The 26,971-nt window shown below is 41.4% G+C and overlaps 3 protein-coding genes and 1 long non-coding RNA gene across 5 annotated transcripts in view; 2 read left to right on the top strand and 2 right to left on the bottom strand.

The window, feature by feature from the left end:
- Nucleotides 1-78: 78 nt before the first annotated feature.
- LOC127520267 (E3 ubiquitin-protein ligase PDZRN3-like) lies at nt 79-11,244 on the bottom strand. Its single transcript, XM_051908224.1, has 5 exons — nt 9,616-11,244; nt 9,007-9,215; nt 6,216-6,327; nt 5,484-5,579; nt 79-3,730 (listed from the first exon to the last, which is right to left on the bottom strand). Exons 1-5 carry the CDS (start codon nt 9,658-9,660, stop codon nt 2,195-2,197), a joined length of 1,998 nt encoding a protein of 665 aa, XP_051764184.1. The 5' UTR covers nt 9,661-11,244; the 3' UTR covers nt 79-2,194.
- Nucleotides 6,378-26,971, top strand: part of LOC127520290 (uncharacterized) — a 24,972-nt gene continuing 4,378 nt past the window's right edge. The window contains exons 1-3 of the long non-coding RNA XR_007932083.1: nt 6,378-7,238; nt 8,982-9,191; nt 19,055-19,171. This is a non-coding gene — a long non-coding RNA (uncharacterized LOC127520290). The remainder of the gene's footprint in view (nt 7,239-8,981; nt 9,192-19,054; nt 19,172-26,971) is intronic.
- On the top strand, nt 14,271-16,140 carry btg2 (B-cell translocation gene 2). Its single transcript, XM_051908261.1, has 2 exons — nt 14,271-14,613; nt 14,807-16,140. The coding sequence occupies exons 1-2, from the start codon at nt 14,472-14,474 to the stop codon at nt 15,166-15,168; spliced, it is 504 nt and encodes a 167-aa protein (XP_051764221.1). The 5' UTR covers nt 14,271-14,471; the 3' UTR covers nt 15,169-16,140.
- znf76 (zinc finger protein 76) overlaps nt 23,263-26,971 on the bottom strand; it is a 6,862-nt gene continuing 3,153 nt past the window's right edge. Inside the window, exons 5-13 of one of the 2 annotated variants that reach the window (XM_051908242.1) lie at nt 26,789-26,907; nt 26,622-26,693; nt 26,439-26,555; nt 26,139-26,340; nt 25,880-26,059; nt 24,353-24,550; nt 24,037-24,257; nt 23,854-23,958; nt 23,263-23,486 (exon numbers count right to left, since the gene is read on the bottom strand). In XM_051908242.1, the coding sequence (XP_051764202.1) occupies nt 23,403-23,486; nt 23,854-23,958; nt 24,037-24,257; nt 24,353-24,550; nt 25,880-26,059; nt 26,139-26,340; nt 26,439-26,555; nt 26,622-26,693; nt 26,789-26,907 (1,298 nt within the window). In that variant the 3' untranslated portion in view covers nt 23,263-23,402. Of the gene's footprint in view, nt 23,487-23,853; nt 23,959-24,036; nt 24,258-24,352; nt 24,551-25,879; nt 26,060-26,138; nt 26,341-26,438; nt 26,556-26,621; nt 26,694-26,788; nt 26,911-26,971 lie in introns of both variants that reach the window. The other variant, XM_051908241.1, reaches the window with a different exon arrangement.

Raw genomic sequence — 26,971 nt, 5'->3', positions numbered from 1 at the left:
TCAGTTTCTGAATTTTTGTTTCATGACAGATTTCATTTATGAACGCCAACTTCAATAAGGACCAAAAAACACTTTAAGTAGCTAATTAAAATCTCATCTTTATTACAACCACATGTACATCATATTCCAAGAAAATTATTTCTAAAAGTGGAAACGAGCAAAATCCAATGAGAGGCAGAGTTCTGTTAATAGCGCATGTCACATCCGTTCAAATCCATTATTCACAGCGTTTGACTCACGGTGAAAATGACGTGATTTCACCTCAGAAACGAGGGCGAGAGAGCGAGATGTGTCGCAGAGAGTCACAGTTGTGAGGAAAAAATTGTAAACACTCGAGTGCTAGTGCACCAAAAATAGTGCAGGTGGGAAATATCCTGATTTTCTGCTCAAAATAAAGATCCGCAAACATCCCACGTTGACAGGTGACTCCGAAAATACTTCTGCATCTTCTACTTTGGAAAATAATTAGGTCTCATTCATGAAACGGGAGCAGAACGAATTTGCGTAAAGGCCCGTTCACACCCAGAACGATAACTATAACGATATGATATTACTATCCACGGCACGATATCGTTCTGTTTATTGTAAGCTGCGCTGCATCAGGGTTGCCAGGTTTTCACAACAAAACCCAATTGCTACTCAAAACTAGCCCAATCGCGTTTCAGGGGGTCCCACGGTAAAAATCGCGTAAAATTCACTTTTTGGCAGGGTTCTTCTTGGTAAAATTCACATTCCATGGGCTAAATATCGCTTCAACCCGCGGACATGAAAAACAACCTGCGGCAACAGTGTTAAAGTAGCCCAATTCCCTGCGGACTTGGCAACATTGAGCTGCATGTTTTATCATGCTGGAGCTCTTTAAAAGCAGGATGGTTTCTGATTGGCTGTTAATGTTTTTATTGTTCATCAACTAGGAAAAATTCGTTTTGAAAGAGATTCCATTCCTCTGCGCCATAGATGTGGTGATTATTTTAAAGTTATAACAATTCTTTATCGTTAGTTGTAGTTATCGTCAAAAAAAACCCCCGCCCAATTGCTAATCAAAACTAGCCCAATCTTTAAAAATCCGCTTTTGGGATCCCACTGGTAAAATTCGCATTCCAGGGGCTAAATATCATGTTATTTGAGGTCGCTTCAACCCGCGGCAACAGTTAAAGTAGCCCAATTCCGCGGGAAAACTGCAGACTTGGCAACACTGGCTATCATGGTGTGAATAGTCTTTAATCATTCAGAAAATCATATATTAATTGTTGTATTTGTGTATATTTACCGCAATTTGTGCTAAATTAATTCTGCTCGTTTTTCATGATGCCCATTGTAAAGTTGAAACCCCCTGGTTTGCGGAAAGGTGCGCTGAAAATATATAGTAATTCTGCATGTTAGAATAAAACGAACAGTTCAGTGCACCGTCTTTCTCACCAAATTGTTGTACTGCTGTTGACACCACTTAATTTTATAAGTGTTTATAAAAGTTCTTTTTGTGACATCAATTGTGAAGAGCACAAGAAAAATAGCTTTAAAAATACTCTACAGAACTACAGTTATAGTGCAAGAACCCGCACACACACTCATGTTCCCGCTGCCTGATCTCCAGCATAACCCTGAACACCCAATCATCGGCCCTGACTGCGTATCTGACTCACGATCCGTCGTTAGATTATCCAATATTATTCCCAGAGAATCAGATTCACGATGGAAAGGTGGGGCTGTGCTAACGCAACAAATTCAGTCAGCTAGCGGAAGACGGTCGGAGAGGGAATTTTCAATTTTGTGCAAAAGATACGCAATCCGGATGTTGTTTATAGGCTATAGTTGCGAATAATCTGAAATAAATTAAATCTCACGGTTAGCACCACCTTAAATTGATCCGTAACGTAAACTTTTCTTGGCACCAAATGAAGTTCGGCTTGTCTGGCGTCGGTATCTATGTTGTATTGCTTCATGCGGTCACATCAAACTGCAGTGATTTCGCTCCATAATAAAACATCTCTTTACAACACAATGCAAAACAAGATACTGCAAATATAACATTTAAAAATCAATTTACTACGGTGTCTGGAAACGTCTGTATCTACAGTAAACCTCAATTTCTGGAGGTAGCTTTGTGTAGTGCGGGCGGTCCAACACACACACACAAACACACACACACACACACACACACACGTCAATCTGAACACACACGCAGTGGGTGTCGCTATACAGTTGTGACGGTTAGCAACGACGTGGGCAGCTGCAAGGCGTCTTCGCTGGAGCTCAGGCGCGTTCCGTGCGTCAGGAGTTCCTCTACGGTGGTCCAGTCATCCAGCAGCTTCCGGTTCCTCAGACGACTTAGTTTCCTCTGGCTCAGCTCGAGGACCGTACTATAAGTGTCTACGTTGGCTCCTCCCACGACCCCGCCGCCATGCACCAATCCCGTCGCAGCCACACCACCTCTGGCCTGCTGCTGTCGCTGTCTCTGTAGCATGTGTTCGCGTCGCTCAGTGCGGCTCCAATAGCGACCCATGCGGACCTCGCTGTGACTCTCCTCGTCTGTGCTCATGCCGCTACGCTCGTCCGCCAGCCGGGACGCTCTATCCCGCAGCATCTGATTTCGCATGGCCCGCAAGTTCCCGCTGGGTGTTTTCCTAGTGGCCGCAGTGGGCATGTGGCCCTCCAAGGTGCTGTAGAGTCCGCCTCCTCCACCTGAGCCTCCGCGGTTGGCGGGTTTCGGCCAGGTGTCATTGGCGTCCTGACTGGGCGTGTGACTTAGGGTGTGGAACCGCACGTCCCTGTGCTGGCTGGGCGGCTGCTCCATCACGAATCTCTGGGGTTCGGTGGATGCTCGGATCCTACTGTTGTCATGAAGATCTGGCGGCATATAGCAGCGCTCATCAACTGGAGTGATCAGGGATGGTTGACTCATCGCATGCATAGCGTGTGCAGTCTGTGTAGGAAACGCAGAGTGTGCGGAAGGGTGTGCTGGGTGACTGACGGCATGCATCAGTGCCAAGTCTGGCTCCTCGGGGAGATTTGTGGGCAGGTCGGCTCTGTGGCTGCAGGGATGCAACGTGGCGCTGCAGTAGTTGGGCGAAGCCGGGTGACTCGCCCGTCTGCGGTACTCCATGGGCGCAGGACGGTGATGCAGCGTTCGGCTCCTCCTCAGCATTCCTGCAGAACTCGGATGAGGCAGTGGCCGCCTCTGGCCAGAGGGGGTACTGCATGTGGAGTGCACTGCGGGATTGAACAGCGAGCCGCTGCTGGAGCTGTGTCTGTTCAAACACGGCCGCTCAGCCTTGCGGTACTGCACGGACGACACCCGGGACAATCCTCGCGACCCCGGGACGGGCAAGCAAACGTTTTGAGGCTGGACTGTCAGCGTTTCCGGGATGGCCTCTAGAGGGTGTTTTATCTGGCTGTCCCGCCGCTCGCGGGAACACGGCTCCCCCTGGTGGTGCATGCGAGCGTTGTAATGGCGCATGCGCTTCTCAAGTAGACGCTGGAAGCGCAGGAACTCGCTGGTGCTGACGCTGTAAAAACCAGAGTCGCTCAATTCCGACGAGATGAAGGACTCCGACGATGGCGACCCTCCGCCTCCGTGGCCGTGGCACTCCTCGAGCCCCTCCTCCGTCTCCACCCCCGACAGCTCCCCCTGGTGGAAACTACCGTCTGTCCAGCCGAGTCCACTGTCCAGCTCATGGTGAAGAGGCAGGTAACCCAGGGGTTTCTCCATCATATAATCATCGTCATCAGTCTGTCACAAACACACATATTATGACATTAGAGCAATTAACAACTCAAGGTGATGCATTACAGTGATTTTACCATAGTAAAATTAATCTTTGTTAATAAAATTTTCTTGTTGTAATTTTAAACAGTGTCTCCTCCTAGGGCTCGGTATGCTGTATCTTTTCTAATGGATCCGACTTGTGATTTTTCTTAAACGGACGATCTAAACTACGAAAAGACCCATAGACTTTCATTGAGGGGGTCAAAACGTTTATAGAATAACTAGAGTATTAAAGCTTCATCCACCAAGAATCTATCAAGAATCTAACAAAGCCTAGCAACTAGCTTAGGACATGCTAGCAACATGCTAATTCATGCTAGCAATGTGCTAAAACATGCTAGCAACATGCTAATTCATGATTGCAATGTGTTAAAACATGCTAGCAACATGCTAATTTGTGTTAGCAACCTCTTAAAACATGCTAATTCGTGTTATCAAAATGCTAATTCATGCTAGCAAAGTGATAAATCATGTTAGCAATGTGGTAAAACATGCTAGCAACATGCTAATTTGTGTTAGCAACCTCTTAAAACATGCTAATTCATGCTAGCAACATGTTAAAACATGCTAATTCATGTTATCAACATGTTAATTCATGCTAGCAAAGTGATAAATCATGTTAGCAATGTGGTAAAACATGCTAGCATCATGCTAATCCATGATTGCAATGTGTTAAAACATGCTAGCAACATGCTAATTTGTGTTAGCAACCTCTTAAAACATGCTAATTCATGCTAGCAACGTGTTAAAACATGCTAATTCATGTTAGAACATATTAGCAAACATGTCAATTCATGCTAGCAATGTGCTAAAACATGTGCATGCTAACAATGTCTTTCTTTCTTTCTCTTTCCACTTCACTAAATGTAAAACTCCCAAACTTTCATATGGCTTTTTCAAGCCAACATAAAAGTTTTTTTCAATGAACTTTACTTAAAAAATTCACTATAATGTTTTACAAAAGAGCTGCAATACACTAAACGACAAATGTTTGACAAATAATTAAATTATTATTCATGATTTAAAAAAAACAAGATTACAGAAAAAAAACAGTACTCTGGGTGGTTGCTAGGTGGTTAAATAATATTTTAATCCAGGTTTGTGCATATTGGTTATTAACAGCAAGCTCATTTGTGGCTCACCCAATATTTCAGCTTATGAGCTGATAAAGTTTATAGGATACTTTTTGGAGAATGATGTACCTTTAAAGAAATTTGCAAAAAAAAAAAAAAATCTCTTCAATGCGAGTTGATGATTTGTGGTGACATGAGCGATCGTTTTAACTATATGCAAATTCGCAGAGACAGCCAATAGCAGCGCAGACAGTCGAGTAGAAATGCCTACTATCAAGCCACAATACAGTTTAAATCACTGCCAGTGTGAACGCTTTACATTTAAATTCAACATGAACTCCATTGATTGAACGACCCTCTATCAGAGCTCAAGAGTCACTCTGGTGGCTCGCCATATTTATGATCGCTGGTTGCCTGGTAACACATAACTTACATAATATGTGACTCCTCGCCTCTCAGGCTGTGACGGATGAAGAGAATCGCACGAGAACCAGAACAACAACAACACGCCGCTGCTCGACGTTCTAGAAAATGTGTTTTTTTTTTTTACTATATTGCATTTGCATTTTGTGAACACTGAATACTCAATAATTCAGTGGTTCTTCGTCAGTTATTCCTTCAGTCCATGCTCCTGTAACTCTCACCTGACTCTGGAAACTTCTGGGCTCCTCTAAGTTGGTTTTGCAGCAGCCGATCAGACAGTTTTGTCCCTGAGACACGCCGCTGGAGAACTCCGGCTCCTGAAACAGCACGACATACGCCATTAAACCACGCTTCAGTCCAGAAATAAGACTGTTACAATCATTCCAAAGCATTTCTGCTCTTGTGAGAGGAACATCCCAGCATTTCTGATGCTTCCTGATGAATTATTAGCATAATGAGGCTGTGATGTGGAAGAGTGATTATTTTACACGACTGAACAGTCTGTCTGTCTGCATTTCCCGTCTGTCTCTCCTTCAGTTGCTTTATTAAAGGCTGTTTCCTCCTGTGCACCGTACACGTGAAATGTGTGTGTGTGTGTGTGTGTGTGTGTGTGTGTGTGAATTCCCAAGCGTAGCTAAATGCATGAATAATTCCAGAGCATAAGAGAGCAGCTCCATTTTGAAAAACGCGTTTGTTAGGCACACACACACACACACACACACACACAAGAAGCATGAAACAACTGCTTTTAAACACTCCTTAAAGCTAGGCATTGCGGAACAATCAGGATTCGGAAAGAAATACTTGATATTCATCCTAAATTATTGTTTGCATGACCTTTAAAATGTGGCACATATCAGACACTGGTCACATAAAGGGTAAATCAATAACTATACGCCTCATGAATATTAACATCTGATAATCATCATAATCTGATTATGTTAATAACTTACATTGTAGGACAGGCGTTCTCTGTGCTCCAGGTCTCTAGGTGTGTTTGGCAGGTACTCGTACCTGCCTCCATCTCTACGGTTCACGGGTAGGGTCATGTGATTGTAGTACGTCCTGAGAGGACAACAACAAAACACAAACACTTGAATATATCTGTATGAATATTATATGCTGATAACACAAGACCTCTCCCTCCAGCTATAGGACACACCCCCTTCATCTAAGATGCTGTTATTGTGTTTATAAAGAGCTTCTCTGACCTCATTCTGATATAGAGACCAACAGCAGCGTAAAGATGCCTACAAAGAGTATGGCGGTTATATGAAATATACATAAATAGTAATATTAATAGTAATGGGTAGTTTAGAATTATAGTAATAGTGATGCTTGTCCTAATACACACCACGAAATATAACATATAACATTCCTGCCATATTTCAAAAAGTTTATCTTTTTTTTTTTTTTTTTTTTGAACCTTATAATTGTATTGACGAAAAATGGACAAAATAAGAGTTTCCTCCCTGGTCAATCTCAGGCCACCAAACTGCGACTAATGTTAAATATTTACAGCAATAATTTTAAAATCAAATAAACTTTGAAAATCAGGAAAAAAAAAAATTTGCGAGTCGATCTTATTAACGTAAGGACAGAAGTGATGTCCGATTCGCGTGCAAATGACTCCTGTGAACCAGTTCTTTTGGTCAAAAAGATTCACGAAACAACCTCGAACTCGTTATGAATCGTGATTCGCGACTCTTGTGAACAGGTTCTTTTGAATAAGTCAGTCAAAAAGATTCACAAAACAACCTCGAACTCGTTTTACATCGTGATTCGCGTGCAAAATGACTCTTGTGAACCAGTCACTCAAAAAGATCCACGAAACAACCTGGAACTCGAAGCCCTTTTGAATCAGTCATCGAATCGTTCAGAGCCGTTACGAAGTTCCCAACCGACTCCCTCACAGAAACTCGCGGCATTTATCCAATTTGAAAAGAACCGGGAACCGTTACTGCGACTAACTTCAGGTAAGTGAGATTTATATTAATCTATTTACTCACTGTTTATTCATATGACTAATTAAAGACATATCCAAAACATTCAAGATTTGTTGATTTTTTTTTACAAAAATATTATTAGTTAGGGTTTAGCATCGAGAGGCTAAAGGGAAGCTTTCTTTGGGAGTAAGCAGAAAACTAGACGACATGTTGGAACGATAATTAACACGTAACTTTTTCAAACAGTCAGAAATGTTCTTACAAAACAATGTGATATTTATATGGGACAAAAACAGTCAGGATTATTACAGTGACAGCATCAAATTTAAACAAACTTTTATAGTCTATATACTAAAATGTCCCTTAATGACAACACACAACTTTGACTCAGCTCTTCTCAATTGTTGAATTTGGCAACTAAAAAGTCATTTGGCTCTTAAATGTTTTATTTTAGGATCTGATGGCTGCCTAATCATGTTTTTAGGCTGCATGCTTGATGTTCTTAAAGTTCTAGACTGGAAGGGATCGATCAGACATCTTTTCGCTATATGAACTCAAGAGATGAGCGTTCACCACACATGGAACTTAAGAGCGCGGCGAAGGATGAAATATGCTCGCATGCACATTCTCCTGCGTTTACATGCGCATGAATGCAAAACCTAGCGTGACTGTGCCTTAAGGCCGTTTACATGCTAGAGAAGGCTCTGACGGAGCGGATGGGAGCACGTCAGATCAGTGTTGCCAATTGCTTTCAGTTGAAAGTAGCTAAAACTGGTCGCTAAACATCGCTAGATTACGTCATACTGGCGAGTCCACTGATCTATATTAATATAAATATAGATCAGTGGGCGAGTCACAGAATCTAGATAAGGATTATCCAAGAAGTTGCTAGATTTGTCGCTAGGCTTTTGAAAAAAGTCTCAAAAGGGGCGGGGAAGTCGCTAAATATAGCGACAAAATCGCTAAATTGGCAGCACTGTGTCAGATGTGTTTTGAGGGGCAGGTCAGATTGAAATCAAGTTGGAAGGCATAATTATTTTGCAACACAAAGCAAGCTATTTTCTGTGAACGTGCAAGACTTCCGATTGATTGATTTTTTAACATAAGAGCGCGCGCGGACATCAATGTGCGAGGCTTCCAGAAACGTTCGCTTCTGTACAAAAACTGATACTTCATACTGTAAACAACTGGTTTGTAGCGCAAATAGTTTTACCGTTTATGGATTTCGCAGCGATGCTGTAGAAGCACCATTTTTGGCTCCTCAAAGAACCTTTCAGTGATCAGTTCTTAAAATAACAATTTTTTTTAGTGTGATGAACATTTTAATAATCTAAAGAACCTTTTTCCCCTATAAAGAGACTTTTGTGGAATGGGAAGATTCCATTGATGTTAAAGGTTCTTCATGAAACCATCGTTTGGCTAATGATTGGCAATCTCGCACAAAATAAGGTGGATAGATACATAACTAGAAGGATAACATAGTACAAATGGTATAACGAATAATAATAATAAGAAATACCAGTTTGCAATATCAAGCAGCTTCAACAAACTGTTTTTGTACAGCTAAAAATAACACCGGAAGCCTCGCGCGTTCAAACAGCCGTGCCTGCTACGTTAAAAATAAGTACACCCTAAAAAGTCGTTCACACAGGACACATTCTTTATTTCAATAAGCAATAAATTGACTTAAATGCAGCTCATTTTTACTTATAAGCACAAGATTGCGTCGTGTGTGAACGGCCCCTCGAGTGCATGTCCATGTTTGTCCTGCAGGTGGCAGCGGTGAGGTGTGTCGCACCTGTCCGAGGGAGGCAGACGCGGCATTGTACACGAGTGCGGCCGGAGAGGGTCCCACGGCCGTTCCGTCTGCGTGCTGCAGTCCGTTGTCCGGTTGTACTGCAGGCTCCGCCCCCGGCCCTCGATCTGAAGCGTGATTGGCTGCTCATAGCTGGCCAGGATACGGAAGGCCTCTCGCTTCGGCAGGTGGGTCAAATCCCGACCGTGAACCTGAACGACAGATAATCAACAGCCTGATTAATTTTAGTTCTCGTTTGCACGGATCCGGTGCGTTCAGCCGTTTGGCGTACGCTCTATTTAACCTGATTCGGTTTATCACTACTGTAGGGTTGACTAAAGCGCAGCTGTGTAAACATATTCCCCCCTCAGCACCACAGCTGCCCACCGACCGGATCCGTATGAAACTGGACTGAACCTCAGGCTCACACACACACACACACACACATATGTTGAAAATCATACTGCATCTTCATACCAACACACATCACTGCATGAGTCATGAGAGAGAGGGATGCACACGTGTGTGTGTGTGTGTGTTTGAAACTGCATCACTGTCACTCCTAATCACCATCAGCACACAATCGTGAACATTTACACACACTGGACTCACCCCCATCCCGTCGCCCATCCACGGCCCTGACAGTCGACAGCCCATCACCACGGCAACAGATGAGCAGGATCGTGCGCCAATGCTGTGAATTCACTCCGAACACAGGATGAAGATGAAGAGGATGAAGGAGCGATGCAGCTACTGCCGGCATACATGAACACACACACATATACGCTCACACACACACACTCCCATGCAGAGCTGCAGTGAGAGAGACACGCAGCAGAATCGGACGGACGGAGCTGTCTCTCCTCTCTCTCTCTCTCTCTCTCTCTGAACGCTCGATCCAGAACACTGCCACTCCAGCACTCAGGCCCCGCCCACCTCTGGCACATCCCTGCTGTGATTGGTCAGGCAGCTGCGCCTGTCGGCCGAGAGCGAGAGCTGATTGGCTGGCAGGGGTCTACCCTCGTTTGACGCTCGTCTCCATCATTCGATCAGATTCCAGAGCTGTGAAGACATAAATATGCATTCAATTAATGAGAAGAATTAATTAACTCACTCATCACTAGTTCTAGTATTGAAGTTGAGAATGCGTGTCATCCTCAAATCATGTGTTGTTGTTGTTGAGGAGAGAGAGGTGTGCTGGTACTTCACCATTTTCACCTGCTGGACCATAAAACGCCAAGAATAAACACTCACATAGCAACTCCCTGGCAACCACCAGTTCTGATTCTTGATTTATTCAAAGGACTTTTAGGACAAACATTACATGTTAATGGCAGCTCAGATCAAAATGTAGTTGAGTTCAAATCAGACTTTCTCAAACTGAGCACAGATTTGCCTGATTTTCTCAGGAGAAACCTCTGAGAAGCAGGAGACCTCTCTGGTGTGTTTTCGTTGGGTTTTTAAGGTCTCTGCTGCTAAACTCACTGGTGGGAGCTCTAGGACGTGAGCGGACCTGACAGCCGTCAGGGAAACACGCCGCAGCGGTGGAACATGCGCGAGTCTCTCCTGCGGGCAGCACATGCAGCGAGCAGAGCACACGCCAGAGGAAAGTGCAAATCTGTGTCGAGCCATCAGAAGTTCCAGTAAACCAGAAGAGAGGCATGAATAAATAAACTCGCTGTCCTTAAAGTCAGGGGTCTGCGAGCGGCTCGGAGGAGAATTATGGGAGGGATGGAGACATTTGTTGACGAAAGGACGTGACAGAATCGTGTCAGAGCACAAACACTCATGCTGGAACACAAATCAAGTATTTTGGGTCAGGCTGGTTAAAGCGCATTCACAACAGTAACGGTAACTATAACGAAAACTATATTAGCATCCACACCAACGGATGATAACTATAACGATAACTATATTAGCGTCCACACCAGCAGATGATAATGATAACTATATTAGCGTCCACACCAGCGGATAATAGCGATAACTATATTAGCGTCCACACCAGCGGATAATAGCGATAACGATAACTATATTACAATCCAAACCAGCGGAAGATAACTATAACGATAACTAAATTAGCGTCCATGCCAGCAGATGATAACTATAACGATAATTACATTAGTATCTCCACCAGCAGACGACAACGATAACTATTTTAGCATTCACACCAATGGACAATAACTAAGAACGCTAACTACAGTGCTCAGCGTAAATGAGTACACCCCCTTTTGAAAAGTAACATTTTAAACAATATCTCAGTGAACACAAAAACAATTTCCAAAATGTTTAATATAACATCTGTTTAACTTATAACATGAAAGTAAGGCTAATAATATAACTTCGATTACACATTTTTCAGTTTTACTCAAATTAGGGTGATGCAAAAATGAGTACACCCCACAACAAAAACTACTACATCTAGTACTTTGTGTGGCCTCCATGATTTTTAATGACAGCACCAAGTCTTCTAGGCATGGAATGAACTAGTTGGCGACATTTTGCAACATCTTTCTTTTTCCATTCTTCAAGAATGAGCTCTTTTAGAGACTGGATACTAGATGGAGAGTGATGCTCAACTTGTCTCTTCAGAATTCCCCATAGGTGTTCGATTGGGTTCAGATCAGGAGCCACTGAATCAAAAACATTCATCTTGGTCTCATCACTCCAGAGTATAGAGTCCCAGTAGTCTTCATCTTTGTCAGCATGGGCCCTGGCAAACTCTAGGAGGGCTTTTTTGTGTCTGGGCTTTAGGAGAGGCTTCTTTCATGGACGGCACCCATGCATGCCATTCCTCTGCAGTATACGCCGTATTGTGTCACGGGAAATAGTCACCAGTTTGGCTTTCTACTTCTTTAGATAACTGCAGTGAACTTGCATGCCGATTTTCTTCAACCCTTCTCATCAGAAGACGCTCCTGTCGAGGTGTTAACTTCCGTCGACGACCTGGACGTCTCTGTGAGGTGGTTGCAGTTCCATCTTTTTAAAATTTTTGTACCACTTTTGCTACAGTATTCTGACTGATAAGTAAAGCTTTGCTGATCTTCTTTCTGGTGTAAAGAAATGATTTTCTTTCTCAGGTCTTGTGACATTTCTCTTCCATGTGGTGCCATTGCTGACAGCATGAAATGGGAAGGGGTTTTAACACCCCTTTATAGTCAGCTGTCTGCTGGACACCTGTGTAATGAAGAATTAGACTCACCTGTGGTTGAATTCTTGTTAAATTAGACATTTGTAGTCTACAATTTAGCTTTGCTCCAGAGACTTTCAGTGGGGTGTACTCATTGAGCACTGTATATTAGCATCCACACGAGCGGATGATATCGTTCTGTTTATTCTACAGCTCCTCTTTGTCTTTATTGTTAAAGTGGTGGTGTGTACTCTTTCTTTTATCATTTTTTTATAAACTTTTCTTTTATATTTAGTGTTATTGCTCAGAGGTTGCTCTTTTATAGCTCAGCAGACTTAATTTTTAGGTGTTTCTCCTACAATTCCTGAGGAGAAACAGACCCAGATGAGTCAAAAGTTGTCATCAGTAAGGTTGTCATCATAAAGCTGTAAAATGAATGTGGAGAGCCGCTCAGATCATTAGATGACAAACGCTCTGACTTTTCATCTGAGGACAGTTTGAGATATTGAGATCTCTTCATCAGATTACTGGGCTCTTTTCCTCAGGAGAAATAACTGAAATATTGAAGAGATCTCATTGTTTTCTTGTGCTGATCGTTGTGTAGATTATGTTTAAAGAGCTTCAGGAAGGTGGTGCAAGACGCTGTAGATCAAACCACTAGTGCTGAGATGGAGCGACACACACACACACACACACACTGCTGGAGGGACGTGTCAGCTCAGATCAGAGGAGACAGCAGTTGCACTGCAGGCGGTGTGTGTGTGTGTGTGTGTGAGTTTGCAGGAGGACACACACCTCCTGTGGGATTATCCACAATGCCCCAGCTCACCTCCAGATGGCGAAGTCTTACTCCAGTCTCAGAGGACACACGGCATGTCCGACGGGTCACCGGACCCCGAAACCAGAGACACGAATGTGTGTGTGTGTGTGTGTGTGTGTGCATCGCTTGATATGACATATTCATATAAACAATGAATCGTGTCTCAGCCGGCACTCAGGAAGACACGTGTTGCCATGGTGAGAGCCCTTCACATGAACTGCATCAACTTCTGCAACACACACACACACACACACACTACAGCCAAATATAGACAAACGTGCTGTCAGTCCACATGACAAACACACACAACAGCAGAATCGGCCATCTGCGTTCACACCAACACACTGTAGTACATTCAGAAACTACATAGTATTTAGAAAGAATATATTTAGTTCATACACAGTGTATACTCTAATATATAGTATAAAATAGAAGATATATAAACATAAAATACTGAAATGTTAATGTGCAGCAGAGGATTATTGTGACTGATTTGTGTTATATCAGAAATAAAAGCTGCTGGAAAAGGCGCAGGATGTGAGCGGTCGCCATGGTAACAGATACAGGGATGGCAAAGTGACAGAGATGCTCTGCGAGTCAGACATTTACGGAGCTGAAGATATTCTCACCATATATGTGTCAAATGTAAACGAAAATTATAACAAAAAAAAAAAAAAAATTATGTTTGATGAATAAACAATGTTAATTTTAACATCTGGTTTGGCCTAATGCGCTTGGCCACCAGATGTCGCTGCTACACTTCAAAATACAGGTTTATAACTCAGTTTATCATATATATTTTTAAAAAATATTTATATTCCACTGCACTGAAAACGCTCTGTAATATCATTCATACAGATAAATACATGTATCTATATTACTTACGATTGTATGCATGTTATTAGAATATTGATTAAACTGACAGGATTTTTAAACATTTGGGTTGGTTGTTTAGTTTGGATCTATTTAGGTCGTGTGTAGGTTTCTGGTGTCACCTACGCTTGACAGACGATCACAGAGAGGAAAACCAGCTCCGAACGCCATACGCTTCTATAATTAAACGCCGAAACTTTACGGTAAGCGCTTTCTCGCGGTCTTTGTTTTTCCCCCGAATTTCGTCACTCATACTCTAGCGGCGTTTGACGTAAATCTCCATATTTGGACGCGGACGGAAGGAGAACGTCACCACAACACGCGGTGTTTTCCACCCTGACAACCAATCTGTCGAGCGAGGAAGCCGCCCCTTTGTTTCATTGGACGCTGGGCGTGTCACTCAGATCAGCGCGACTGACGTCGACTGCTTTGTGTGTATATATCGGCAGAATCACTCCTCTCACAACAGATCAGAGTCCAGTCAGAAGAAACGGAAAGGTTTGGATCGAATATCTCTCGGGGAATGTGTACCGTTTCATCGCCACTGCATTAAATCACCAGCATCAAACCGAAACGGACGCCAACTGTTGGGGTTTTTAACTTTCAGCATCATTATTTTTTATTCTAAACCCTATTGGACGGAGAACAATGACCCACGGCACCGGAGCAGAAATGATCCCGGAGGTTTTGGCCGCCGCGAGTTTCGTTTGCAGACTTTTGCGCGGCCGCGGACGCTTGAGTGACGCGCAGCTCCAGGTGTTTAGAGACTGTCTCGCGCAGGCGCTATCAGGTACTGCTTTTAAACTTTTGTTGTAAATTTTAGTTTTATTTTCAGTATTATTGAAAGTACCTTAAATACTTTGCTGTGTATATAAAAGTACCATAGCTTCTTTAGGGTAATACCGTGGTTCACTGGTCATGTGATACTTCCTGAGGAGGTAAAAGATGCAGGATTTTAACAGAAATGTTTCCTTTTCCTTTAGAACACTACCAGCATCATTGGTTCCCTGACAGGCCGCAGAAGGGCTCTGGTTACCGCTGCATACGGATCAATCACGAAATGGACCCTCTGATTGGCCGAGCAGCCGGCCGCATCGGACTGACCAGCGGGCAGCTTTTCTCACTCTTGCCGCGGGAGCTGACGCTCTGGGTGGACCCGTATGAAGTGTCCTACCGTATCGGCGAGGACGGGTCCATTTGCGTTCTCTACGAAGCAGAACCGCCAGTCTCAAGCCCCGCCCCCAGCCTCTCACCGTACGACCAAACGGCGAACTGCAAAAACCGCTTCATGATGGGCGGGCGCACAAGTCCACCAAAAAACTACCTGATGATGGTGTCCAGCTGAACGCACGGGACCGGTTCTGCTGGTACTAGCGCCTGACCGACCAACTGCCATGTTAAGAGTTGTAGCTGTTCGCGTGACTTCACTTCGTAAACCTTTATTTAAGATGAACATTAAAGCACTGGTTGTTACGCGACTGGGCGTCTGCTGGACCTGGAGATCTTTCAGCACTGTTCCGTGTGACTCTTGTTTATTTTTACAATCCCGAAACAGGTTTTGGGGTGTTTTCACTGGTGCTCGCACACGGTTTCGGTGCAATTACGATACCTCACGAGAATGTAAAGCAATTAATGGCCTGAAACGTACTTCACGCAAGTGCACGAAAGTTTTTGGTGATAAACTTCTGTAAGGATGTTTTCAAACAACCACAACGACAATAAAATCGACCAGCGTTTTGTGCTTCGGTGTGCTATAGCACCACCTGTGGCAACTCTGAGAATGCAACATTGCTTTGCAACGTATTTGCATTCGCGTGCTTGCGTACAGTACGTTTCAGGCCTAAAACTGCTGTGGACTTTCATAATTTCTAACAGGAGCTGCTATTGAGCGGGACGCCACATGAACGAACTCCCATAATCCCTTCTGCCTTAACCATAGCGCCACCGCTCCCTTAATAAACGTCACTGCCTGGCTCTTTTAGTCTTACTGTGCAATATTCAGGCAATAACTTCCTATTGTAATGTCATGAAATGAGTCATGCAGACTTCGGCATCTCTGGGGGAAACGATTGTCTTTTCCCAGGATGCTTTGCATTTGGTATGTTGGAAGGTATCGGGCCGAAGCGCCAGCAGAGACTCACATCAAGCATTCTGTCTCTCTCGGGCTGTTGAGCAGCACGCGTTTACTGTTTCAGACAGAGTAAATGTAGTTTGTAAGCTATTTTGAAGCAGAGTTGCTTTTAATGTACATTTTTTAAAATGCATTTGTGCATACAGTTAATTTTTATTACAATAAACCTTTTATGAATTAAACGTTTCTCTGTGGTCTGATGTTATGATGTTGTAATGAAGTTCAGTTCCATATCTCTTGAAAACTCCCACGCCTCGTTGGCGTTCGGTGGGCAGGTTGGTGTTATCTGGATGTGTCTGGGCTTGTTTTTCTCCTACACACACTGAAAGCCTTCAGATACACTTATCAGCTGCCGCCGTGCTGAGAGATTAACTGTGAGCCGCCTAACTAGACAACAGTATAAGGCACTTGACTTAAATTGGCCAAATTGTAAGGCATTCTTGTATGCAATCTTAGAATTATATTTTGAAATACCTGGTCTACATCTACATATGTTTATCTAATATAACAGTTTATCAAAACATGTCGTATACTTTACATATGTACTTCATTCTCATCTTTATTTCTATTTAAATGAGTTTTTCTCTATTTAAATATTCTACAACAACCATTGGAAGATAGTTTCATTGTGCTTGTACGATGAGAGATTGACTTGTTGACTGGGGGAAAGTAAAACATACAAAATGGTGGATGAGTCCATTATACCGATATCATATCGATAAATTAGTTTAAAAAAAAAAAAAACAATATTTGTGTGTTCTACTAGAGAATTAGCATAGCAAAATGTTAACATAAAACTATTGGAATCACTTGAGAGTTGAATCATTAGTTTAGCTACATGCTAACATCAAACTACTGAAATTAACTGAACAACATTTTAATGTCAAATTATTGGGATTAATGAAATCTTAGCTAACTGATATTATAAACTTTTGGGATCAGTAAGCGAGTTGTCCCTTAGCAACATGCTAACATCAAACTATGGAAATCAATTGTAAACGACAAGCTTAATATCAAATTGTTGAAGTGAATGAATTTTATCTACAAGCTAATATTAAACTATTGTAATCAGTTAGGTGAGCTGTCCACTTAGCAACATGCTAGCATCAAAGAACGGAAATCAATTGTAAACAACATGCTAATGTCAAATTACTGAACTGAATGAAATTTTAGCTACAAGCTAATATTAAACTATTGTAATCAGTAAGCGAGCTGTCCCTTAGCAACATGCTAACATCAAACTATGGAAATCAATTATAAATAACATGCTTAATATCAAATTATTGAACTGAATGAAATTTTAGCTATAAACTAATTTTATAAACTATTGTAATCAGTAGGTGAGTTTTCCACTTAGCGACATGCTAACATCAAGGAATGGAAATCAATTGTAAACAACATGCTAATGTCAAATTATTGAAGTGAATGAAAATTTAGCTACAAGCTAATATTAAACTATTGTAATCAGTTAGGTGAGTTGTCCGCTTAGCAACATGCTAACATCAAAATCTATTTTAAATTGTGTTTTTCTTGTGTTTTGCATGAATAGTGCTATAATAGTTGCTGCCTATGTAAAGCGTTTCACATCATTCACTTATGAGGGTCAGTGTACTAGCTATCTGAAAGGTTAGCTGTCTATTTAGGCAGTAGGCAAGGCAACGCGCTAAGTTTCTGAGCTGCTCTATTGTGTATCTCTGGTTGTTTTGTTCTGTCTGTGAGTGATTACGATCAGCTGAGGATTTGGGAGGGTTTCTCTCCTGACGTCATAAAAGCACAATCGCTGGTTTAATTGAGGTCGTTTTGTGAGCGTGTGTGTGTGTGCGGGTCAGACACAAACACACACGGGCAGATGGCCTGTTGAACACCAGCATCCCACATATGGAGATCCACACTATTGTTCAGAGAGGCTCCTGACGCTTGGATGCACACTCAAAACACACGCACACACACACACACACACACACACAAGGTTTGTTTTGCTATCTTAGTGAGGACTCTCCATAGGTGTAATGGTTTTTATACTGTACAAACTGTATATTCTCTCAAACCTACATTACCCCTAAACCTACCCATCACAGAAAACATTCTGCATTTTTACATTTTTAATAAAACATTGTTTAGTATGTTTTTAAAGATATTTAAAATATGAGGACTCATGAAATGTCCTCATATTTCATGTTTATGTAGTAATACCAGTGTAATACCCATGTTATTATACAAATTTGTGTCCTCATAAATCAGGAAAACACACACACACTCAAAACACACTCATTTTAGTGCTGCATTTGATACTATCAACCACAACATTCTTTTAAATAGACTCGAAAATTATGTTGGCATTAGTGGAATTGCATTGTCATGGTTCAAATCATACTTATCTGACCGTTATCAGTTTGTATCAGTAAATGAAGAGATGTCATATCAATCACAAGTTCAGTGTGGAATACCACAAGGCTCAGTACTAGGACCGTTGCTGTTCACTCTGATTTCTGATTTCTGACTTGTGAGACAGCCTGAATCATAATATATTGTATAAAGTGCTATATAAATAAAGGTAACTTGACACACACACACACACACACACACACACTCAAAACACACTCATCAGAGTTACAAATGATTTGCTCTTATCATCAGATCGTGGTTGTATCTCTCTATTAGTGTTACTGGATCTTAGTGCTGCTTTTGAGACTATCGATCACAATATTCTTTTAAATAGACTCGAAAATTATGTTGGCTTTAGTGGAATTGCATTGGCATGATTCAAATCATACTTATCTGACCGTTATCAGTTTGTATCAGTAAATGAAGAGATGTCATATCAATCACAAGTTCAGTGTGGAGTACCACAAGGCTCAGTACTAGGACCGTTGCTTTTCACATTGATTTCTGGGCTTGACTTGTGATACTGCCTGAATCATAATATATTGTATAAAGCACTATATAAATAAAGGTAACTTGACACACACACACACTCACACACATTTTCTCCTTTTTCACATATTTATTTGCAATAAACGACACTTTATTAGATATTGTACGCACTCAATGGTGGTTGAGTGTCTGGTTTGCTTCATCTGTTATTATTCGCTCTGTTCAGATGGAGTCTGATGTCAAACCTGTTGAGCTTCCTGGAGTTTTCGGGATCCAAGCATGACCTCTGACCCTTCAGCTGCAGGGTGTGATTGGCTGATGGTTGTATCTGGGCAGATCTGAGGTCAGTTCTGGTGTTTGTACACACTCAATATTAATCACAGAATCCTGAAATCTGAAGAGAGATCTGATAATCACAGGGTGTGGAGGAGGAGCGCAGCGGCTGGGGGGTTTAATCCCTGAAACACTGTGACCCTCTTTCTCAGACACGAGACAAAGAAAACACACGCACAGTCAGCTGGTCTCTGATTAGTTTGCTGGTAATTACAAAGCTGATTGTTAATCTGATCAGGCTGAAATTAGTTAGTCTGCATTAAACGCACACACACACGTTATTTGGACGTGATTTTGTCTTGTAAAATCTTGTTAAAAATGCCATTTGGATATTTATACCAAAAACTTTCAAAATATATTCAAAAGTTTGAGCTTAGTACATTTTTTAAAAAAGAAATTAATACTTTTATTAATCAAGGATACATTAAATTGATCAAAATTGATCAAAAGTGAAATTCTATTTCAAATAAATGCTGTTCCACAAAAATATGAACTGTTTTCAACATTGATAATAATCAGAAATGCATATTAGAATGATTTCTGAATATATCCATTGTGTTTTATGCCAACAATTAAAATGTTTTGGGTTATAAAATCAGAGCAAAATTGTCATAACGGTCTTAACTAGTGAATATTAACAAATCATATTATTTACAGCAACATTTTTCTATAACGATCAATTTTTTAAGTATGTTGAAAGATGGGAAACGTCACGACAGAAATTGAAGAACGAACTTTAATTTTAAGAAAGTTTTAAGACTGTTATACATATTTTACAAATGTTACTATTTTGTAACCATTTTCTGTTCCTAAATGAAAAACCATGTGATTGCACGAACAAAGATAAATCTCCAGGATTGTTTTAGTGGCGATTCTTGTGTTTGTCGTCTGGTCAGGTCTGCTGGGGGTTTGGGTGTGTGTTTGTCAATGAGATTGATGTGATTTGCATTTGGCATTTTCACGCCGGTGGGTTTCTGGATCAGAGACTCACACACAAATGATTTGCAAATCAAACCTGTTGAGCCGAACGCTCCTGGAGTTTCACAAACATCATTCATGAACCTCAGCGTCCCGCGGGCGTGTGAACGACGGCCCTTCAGTGTGTGTTTAATGCATCACAAAAGAGTCTCAGACGGGTGGAGGAAGGGCGTCACGTCGCCGTATCACACAGGAACTGATGAAAACCTGACCTTATGTCTCAGATCTATCTCCTGAAACCCTCAAGAGTAATAAATGAGTAAGATTAGAGAGCTATAAAACCAATGTGGAGCCGCTCATATCGAGATCTCTGACTTTTGATTGCAGACCAAAGTTTGAGACATAAACTCTTGAGGAGACACACACACTGAAAACAATGTGATGAAGAGTTTGCTTTCAAACAATTTCCACTGTTTCATCACAAATAATGACAAAAACTGGCAAAAAAATGAATTAAAACATCGAATTAAACATGAAATTTTGAAGTAGAAAGACTGAAATAGAATTTTCTTGTAAAACGTACTACAAGTTTTATATACTTATAAAAATGTGTAAAAACATGAAATTTTAAGACTTTCACAAAACTTATAATGTCCACTAATGTGTTTCAATTGTAGTTTTATGATTTATTCACTACTTAAAGTTGAACGTCTGGAGATTTTGTTTTACTAAAAACTTCTCTTCAGCCTGTTGATACTCCAGCAGGGATCGAGGAAACAAAACAAACCATGCTGAGAAAAGTGAAGTGGTGTGAGCAGATTTAGAGTTTGTAAAGTGATTTAGCGGTGCTGACGTGCTTGGCAGCTGTTTGCCGAAGTCTCACAGTGTCTCATTGTCCTAAAGTTCCCGGGAAACTAAACCAGCAGCTGTCGCTCCACACACACACACACACACACACCCTGCCCCCATATCCTCGCACAACCAAAACAAACCCCCATCTCAATCCAAACAACCCCTCAGCCGGGATCACGACGTTAACCCTTCGCATCACACACAAGTTCCTCAGTCGTTTCTCACAGACAGAAATAACATGAAATGCAAATGGTGAAACGGAAAAGGCCCAAGAAAAAACTCTAGTAAACTTAAATATGTCAAATATCTCTACAGTGTCTCAAACTGTGCTCAGATTTAAGTCTCGATCAGTTAAATATTATAGTATATAAATAACACTAAAATAACATTCATTTCACAACTCTGTACGACAGCTATTGACCGAGACAAAGCTAAAACTTCTGAGAACTCAATTAAGTCTGTGAAAGAGCAACAAATGAGACTCTAAACTGAAGTTTCTTTCTTGATTAAATTGGCTCATCTACTTGATCACTGGACGTGACAGGAAGAGATCAGCCCAGAATTCAGAGTATTTCCTGTTTCTGCTGCTTGTTTTTTCAAATGCAAAAGGGCTAAAAGAGCTAAACGACTAAACTCACACAGCGCTCCACACACACACACACACACACACACACACACTAGTGTTGGTCTACCACACACTTCTAGAGAATAGACTAGATAGAATAGATAATTAAAGAGTTTATTTGTGTTGTGTTTCACCTAAATACCAGCGAAAGGGTGTGTGTTTGTTATGGTATGGTCTTAGTCTGGGTGTGTCCTCGGTTTTAACTTCCTCTGCTGTGCACACACACACACACACACACACACACACACACACACTGGTGTTTCCAGTCAGTTTTAAGGAGGAAACCCCAAAGCCACTGTTTTTTCTCCCCCCTCTCGTCATTGGCTGACATCACAGCAGCTCAGCCAATAAGAGACTGTTGCCGAGGGAGAACTGAGAACAAGTCAGTGTGTGTGTGTGAGAGTGAATGTGTGTGTGAACTGCAGTAAAACACGGAAATACAGCGAATTCAACACAAATTCACATTCTGTATCGATACTGACAGAAAATGAAATGGAAAAAGATCTAAAAAAGAGATGTGGAGGGAGTTTTGGGAGAGTTATTATTGTTAACTAAAACTAAAAGTATAACTAAAATGTTTTATTAATTGAAATAAAGCTTAAATAAAATGTGTACACACACACACTTCTTAGATGAAAACTAAAACACTGCCTTGGCAACTAACTGTAATAAGTTTAAGTTGAAGCACTAAAATTACTAAATGGAAATAAACTAAAACTGAACTAAAATTTAAATAAAATAAATTAAATCTAAATAGTAATGTAAAAAAATGACTAAAAGCGCAACCCAGCTACTACAATTGAAAATGAAAACTAAAATTATAAAAGCTATTAATAAATTACTATAATAGTATAGAAATTATACTAAAATAACACTGGAATCCATTAATTATTAAATAAGTCTCTATCGTCTCGTCTGTAAAACTCTAGTATGTGCTCATTTAGATATGTAAATATGTGTTTATGTACTTTTTTGAGGTTCTGTTAGTAAACACTGATAAGATTCGGTACACTCTCCGTTCAGTGATAACCTGAGGAATAAACTATTGTTCTGCTGCTGCTAGTTTGAGCTCCGATCACGTTAAAGTGAAGCTGCTGACCTCTGCTGGTGACATTACAGCACTGCAGCCAGGGTTTGAGAATGACAAGCGACAACTGCAAATAAAATGGGGAGTAACTATATATAATTCCGGTAAGTTTTGTTGTTGTTGTTGTTATTGTTTTTAAAGAACTACCATATGTTTAAGTAACGATAATGCTCCTGGCCTCACTCATTTATTAAACGACGCGGGCGATTCAAAATCATTCAAACCGTCTACTGAGGAAAAAAGCGCGCGTCTTTTAACGACCTTTCTCCTCAGTGGAAAATTTACCATTAGAAATGTTTCTAGGATTATTAAAGTTTGTATTTTCTCAAGAAGAACTCAATGTAGCTACATATATGTGGGATAGGCCTCACATTAAACCACCAAAATGAAAATATGTGGAACAAAATCGATTTTGATGCCCTTATTTTTGTGACAGCTGCATATGTGACACAATCCTGCGCTATTTTTCACGAATATACATGAGTAAAACAGTAATTACATTATCATAATCGCATAATACATATATTTTTTAATAAAAATAATACGGTTTAATGACCAGTTTTCGTCGCGTCTCTCGTTTGTAGGTTTAACAGCTCAAAAACCACATTCCACAAAGACGTACTGCATAAAGCTTGTTTATTAACAAATATACATCTTTATTTTCATCATGTTTTACTTCTACTGGCTCAAAGCAGTAAAAATACCAAATTCTCCCTCATACACACTAAACATTAAAAAGGCGTCTGTGATTTTCAGCTGTCACTGATCTGAGGTCAGTCCGCTGTGCTGAATTGCTGCTGTTGCCATGGTGATCGCCTCCTCTAATGTCTGCTGATCTTCTAACTGTATATGCAGAAACAGTCAGACAATCTTTAAACAAACTTTTAAAATATTATTTTTGAATAAAAGGCAAAAAAGTAAAAATGTTATGCCCATAAATTGGCGAGCCCTATATCCCCAAAATATTGTATGTTAAAAACACTATGCCAAAAGTCCTTTATGTGTGCTATTTCTTATGGATTTTCAAGCATGCATCTGTGCGTAACTTTTTGAGTTTGCATGGACTCTTCGGGATATAAGGCCAAAACTGCCGTGTGAAGTAATAACAATAATTTTAAGGCAGTTAAACATACTCAAAAGTATCCCACTGACATACATTTACTGTGAGGTATAAAAAGGCAAATTGTAGTAATCCATGTTTCGTACTGACCTGTACTGCGATCTGTGTGCCGTTCTCCGTGGCTAGCAGCGCCACCTGCTGGTACGGCGACGAGCTCACTTCGGTCATGATGTCGTCTGACGTTACTATGGCAACCTGCAGGACGAACGCAGAGACAAGTGAATGACTTGAGCTCTGATAACCATGCAATACCGTCCATCCCATAATACCCACCGGCTGCAGCTCTTTGCCATCTGTAACCATGGTGACCTGCTGCCCAGTGCGGCCCTGGTGGGCGGGGACGGCGATGGTGGTTCCATCCTGGGTTACCATGGTAACGGCCGTGCCGAGGACCTGCAGGTGTGAGCTGATGATGTCGTCTGTTTCCATGGTAACTTCGGCATCACGTTCGTTCTGCTCGGTGCCCTGCGGCGACGCCTGAAAAACCTCTGCGTCTACACACGAAACCATTCTTTGCAAACTTTGCCAAAAAGTGCGGCAAAAATCTGAAGTGAAATAATGCGTACGGTAGACAGAAAGTCGTTCTCACCGTCCTCGGCGGTGTCGAAGTCTCCGTGCGCGGTGCGCTTGTGCATGGCCAGCGTGGACGTCTGTCTGTAGGTCTTCCCGCAGTGGCTGCAGGTGTACGGCTTACAGTGTGTGTGAACCACATGATGCTTATAAAGACTGGAATATTCCGTGAAACTCTTCCCGCAGCCGGGAACCGTACACAGATACGGCTTCTCACCTGAGAGACCAAACACAACATCAATAAATAAAAAAGAGTCAGTTTAGGAATAGTTGGGAAATAATCCTATGAATGAATCGAATCATTAATCTTAATCGAATCAAATCTGATTGTCAATCAAAAGAATCAAATCAGAAACCTATAAACCGTATCGATTCATTGTAAACCAAAAGATCCACAATTAACATTTTTAGTTAGAGCTGGATGATTCTGGATAGACAAGAGACAGCTAAAAAAATAACAGGTTCTGACAAAATGTTAATTGCTGCAAGATGTTTAATTAATTTGAAAGAATTATTTAAAAAAAAATGGGTTGAATGAATGATTCAATGACTCATAAATACTTCACTAGTTTCATTACTGGATGAATCAGTGTTTTTGAATGAATCTCTTGAATTAATGATCTAATGACATACAATTCTAAGTCGCTTGTCACCACCTAGTGTATGGAAGCTTGTTCCCGCCACTAAATTAAAAAAAAAAAAAGGTAATTGCGACTTTTTATCTCACAATTTAGATTTTTTTTCCTCACAATTGCGGGTTTACATCTTGCAATTCTGACTTCTTTATTTTTCAAGTTATAATGTCAGAATTGTGAGTTATAAATTAACAATTGCGATATAAACAACTGTGAGATAAATTTGCAATTCTGACTTTTTCTCGCAATTGTGAGTTTATATCTCGCAAATCTGACTGTATGACTCACAATTCTGACTTTTTTCTTACAATTGCGAGTTATAATGTCAGAATTACGAGATAAACTCACAATTGCAAGAAATAAAGTCAGAATTATGAGTTATAAAGTCAGATTTGTGAGATATAAACAATTACGAGAAATAAATTCAGAATTGTGAGTTATAATGTCAGATTTGCGAGATATAAACACAATTGCGAGAAATAAAGTCGAAATTGTGAATTATAAAGTCAGAATTACGAGTTATGTCAATTGCGAAATATAAAGTCAGGATTGCGTGATATAAGCAATTGCGAGAAATAAAGTCAGAATTGCGAGTTATAAGCTCAAAATTGCAAGATATAAACTCGAAATTCGGACTTTTTTCTCACAATAGTTATTACGCTATAGAAAGTTGCAATCATAACCTTTTTATTTTTATTCAGTGGCAGAAACAAGCTTCCATACTAGTGCGTAATGATGTAATTAATGTAATAATTATTTGAAGCGCCAAGTTACTTTCAAAAGGAACTCGCTTTCAAACCAAACAGCGAATTTGAACACAAACAAATCTGCGTGGGGAATTTGCACAAATTCAGACGGTTTCCTATCGAAATGACTGGATTTCGCTGAGCGACGGTAAGTGTGCGTGTTACCTGTGTGTATCCTCATGTGGTTCTTGTAGTTGGTAGCGCTGGCGAACGCTCTCCCGCAGGACGGCTCCGGACACAGGTACGGCCTCTCGCCCGTGTGCGTGCGCGTGTGAACCTTGCGGATGTTGGACGTGGTGAAGGAACGCCCGCAGCCCTCGAACGGACATTTAAACGGCTTCTCGCCTGAGAGAAAGAGCCAACAGCCTGCTGATTTCTGCATGTACACTCAATATTGTACGACTGAACGGTTGCGCGGTCCTACCGGTGTGCGTGCGCACGTGTTTCTGCAGGTCTCCGGAGGTTTTGAAGGCTTTGTAGCACATGTCCTCGGGGCATTTGTAGGGTTTCTCTCCCGTGTGCGTGCGCAGGTGGCTCTTGAGGCCGTATCCCGTGGCGAACGCTTTACCGCAGGACGGCACCTCGCACCTGTACGGACGGTCGCCCGTGTGAGAGCGCTCGTGCACCTGCATGACACATACACACATCTGTGAGTCTCTGATGTGCTCAAAAACACTGTTTGAGGCCCTGATCTACCCCAGTGCATTGTGGGACAGCTCTGTACCTTCAGATGGTGTGCTGTTGTGTAGAAGCGGCCACAGCCCGTGTGTCCACAGCGGAAACTCTTCTCTCCGACCTGCTGAACTTTACTGGAGCTCCAGACCTTCCCCTCAAACATCAGCTGAGAAACAGATAATTATATAACTGACATTCACAATCTATCTATCTATCTATATATCTATCATACCTGTATGCTGGTCTGCTCCGCTCCATTTGTGTTCTCGATATTTTCATCGACCTCCACCTCTGATCCCGTCAGCTATGCCACATCAAATCAAACATCAGTTATGAACGTCTATAATCACACTCAGAGTTGTACGATATCGTGTAGCGAGTGTCATCTTGTCATCAGACCTTGGTGGTGTAGTTCTCCAGCGTGCCCATGGCGTCGGCATCCGTGTTCATCTGGTGGTGGATGTACGCCGTACTGCCGTCCTCCAGCTGAACGGCCTCCACCGCGCCGGGGTCGAACCCTTCTGTCAACACAGAGGTCAGAGGTCAAACGCGTTCGAGAGACTCAGTGTACTCGAGAGGTTT

Source organism: Ctenopharyngodon idella, chromosome 10 (assembly GCF_019924925.1).
Source record: "Ctenopharyngodon idella isolate HZGC_01 chromosome 10, HZGC01, whole genome shotgun sequence".
NCBI classification, from domain to species: Eukaryota; Metazoa; Chordata; class Actinopteri; order Cypriniformes; family Xenocyprididae; genus Ctenopharyngodon; species Ctenopharyngodon idella.
The sequence above is the reverse complement of the archived record's forward strand: the minus strand, read 5'-3'. Positions and strand labels throughout refer to the sequence as shown.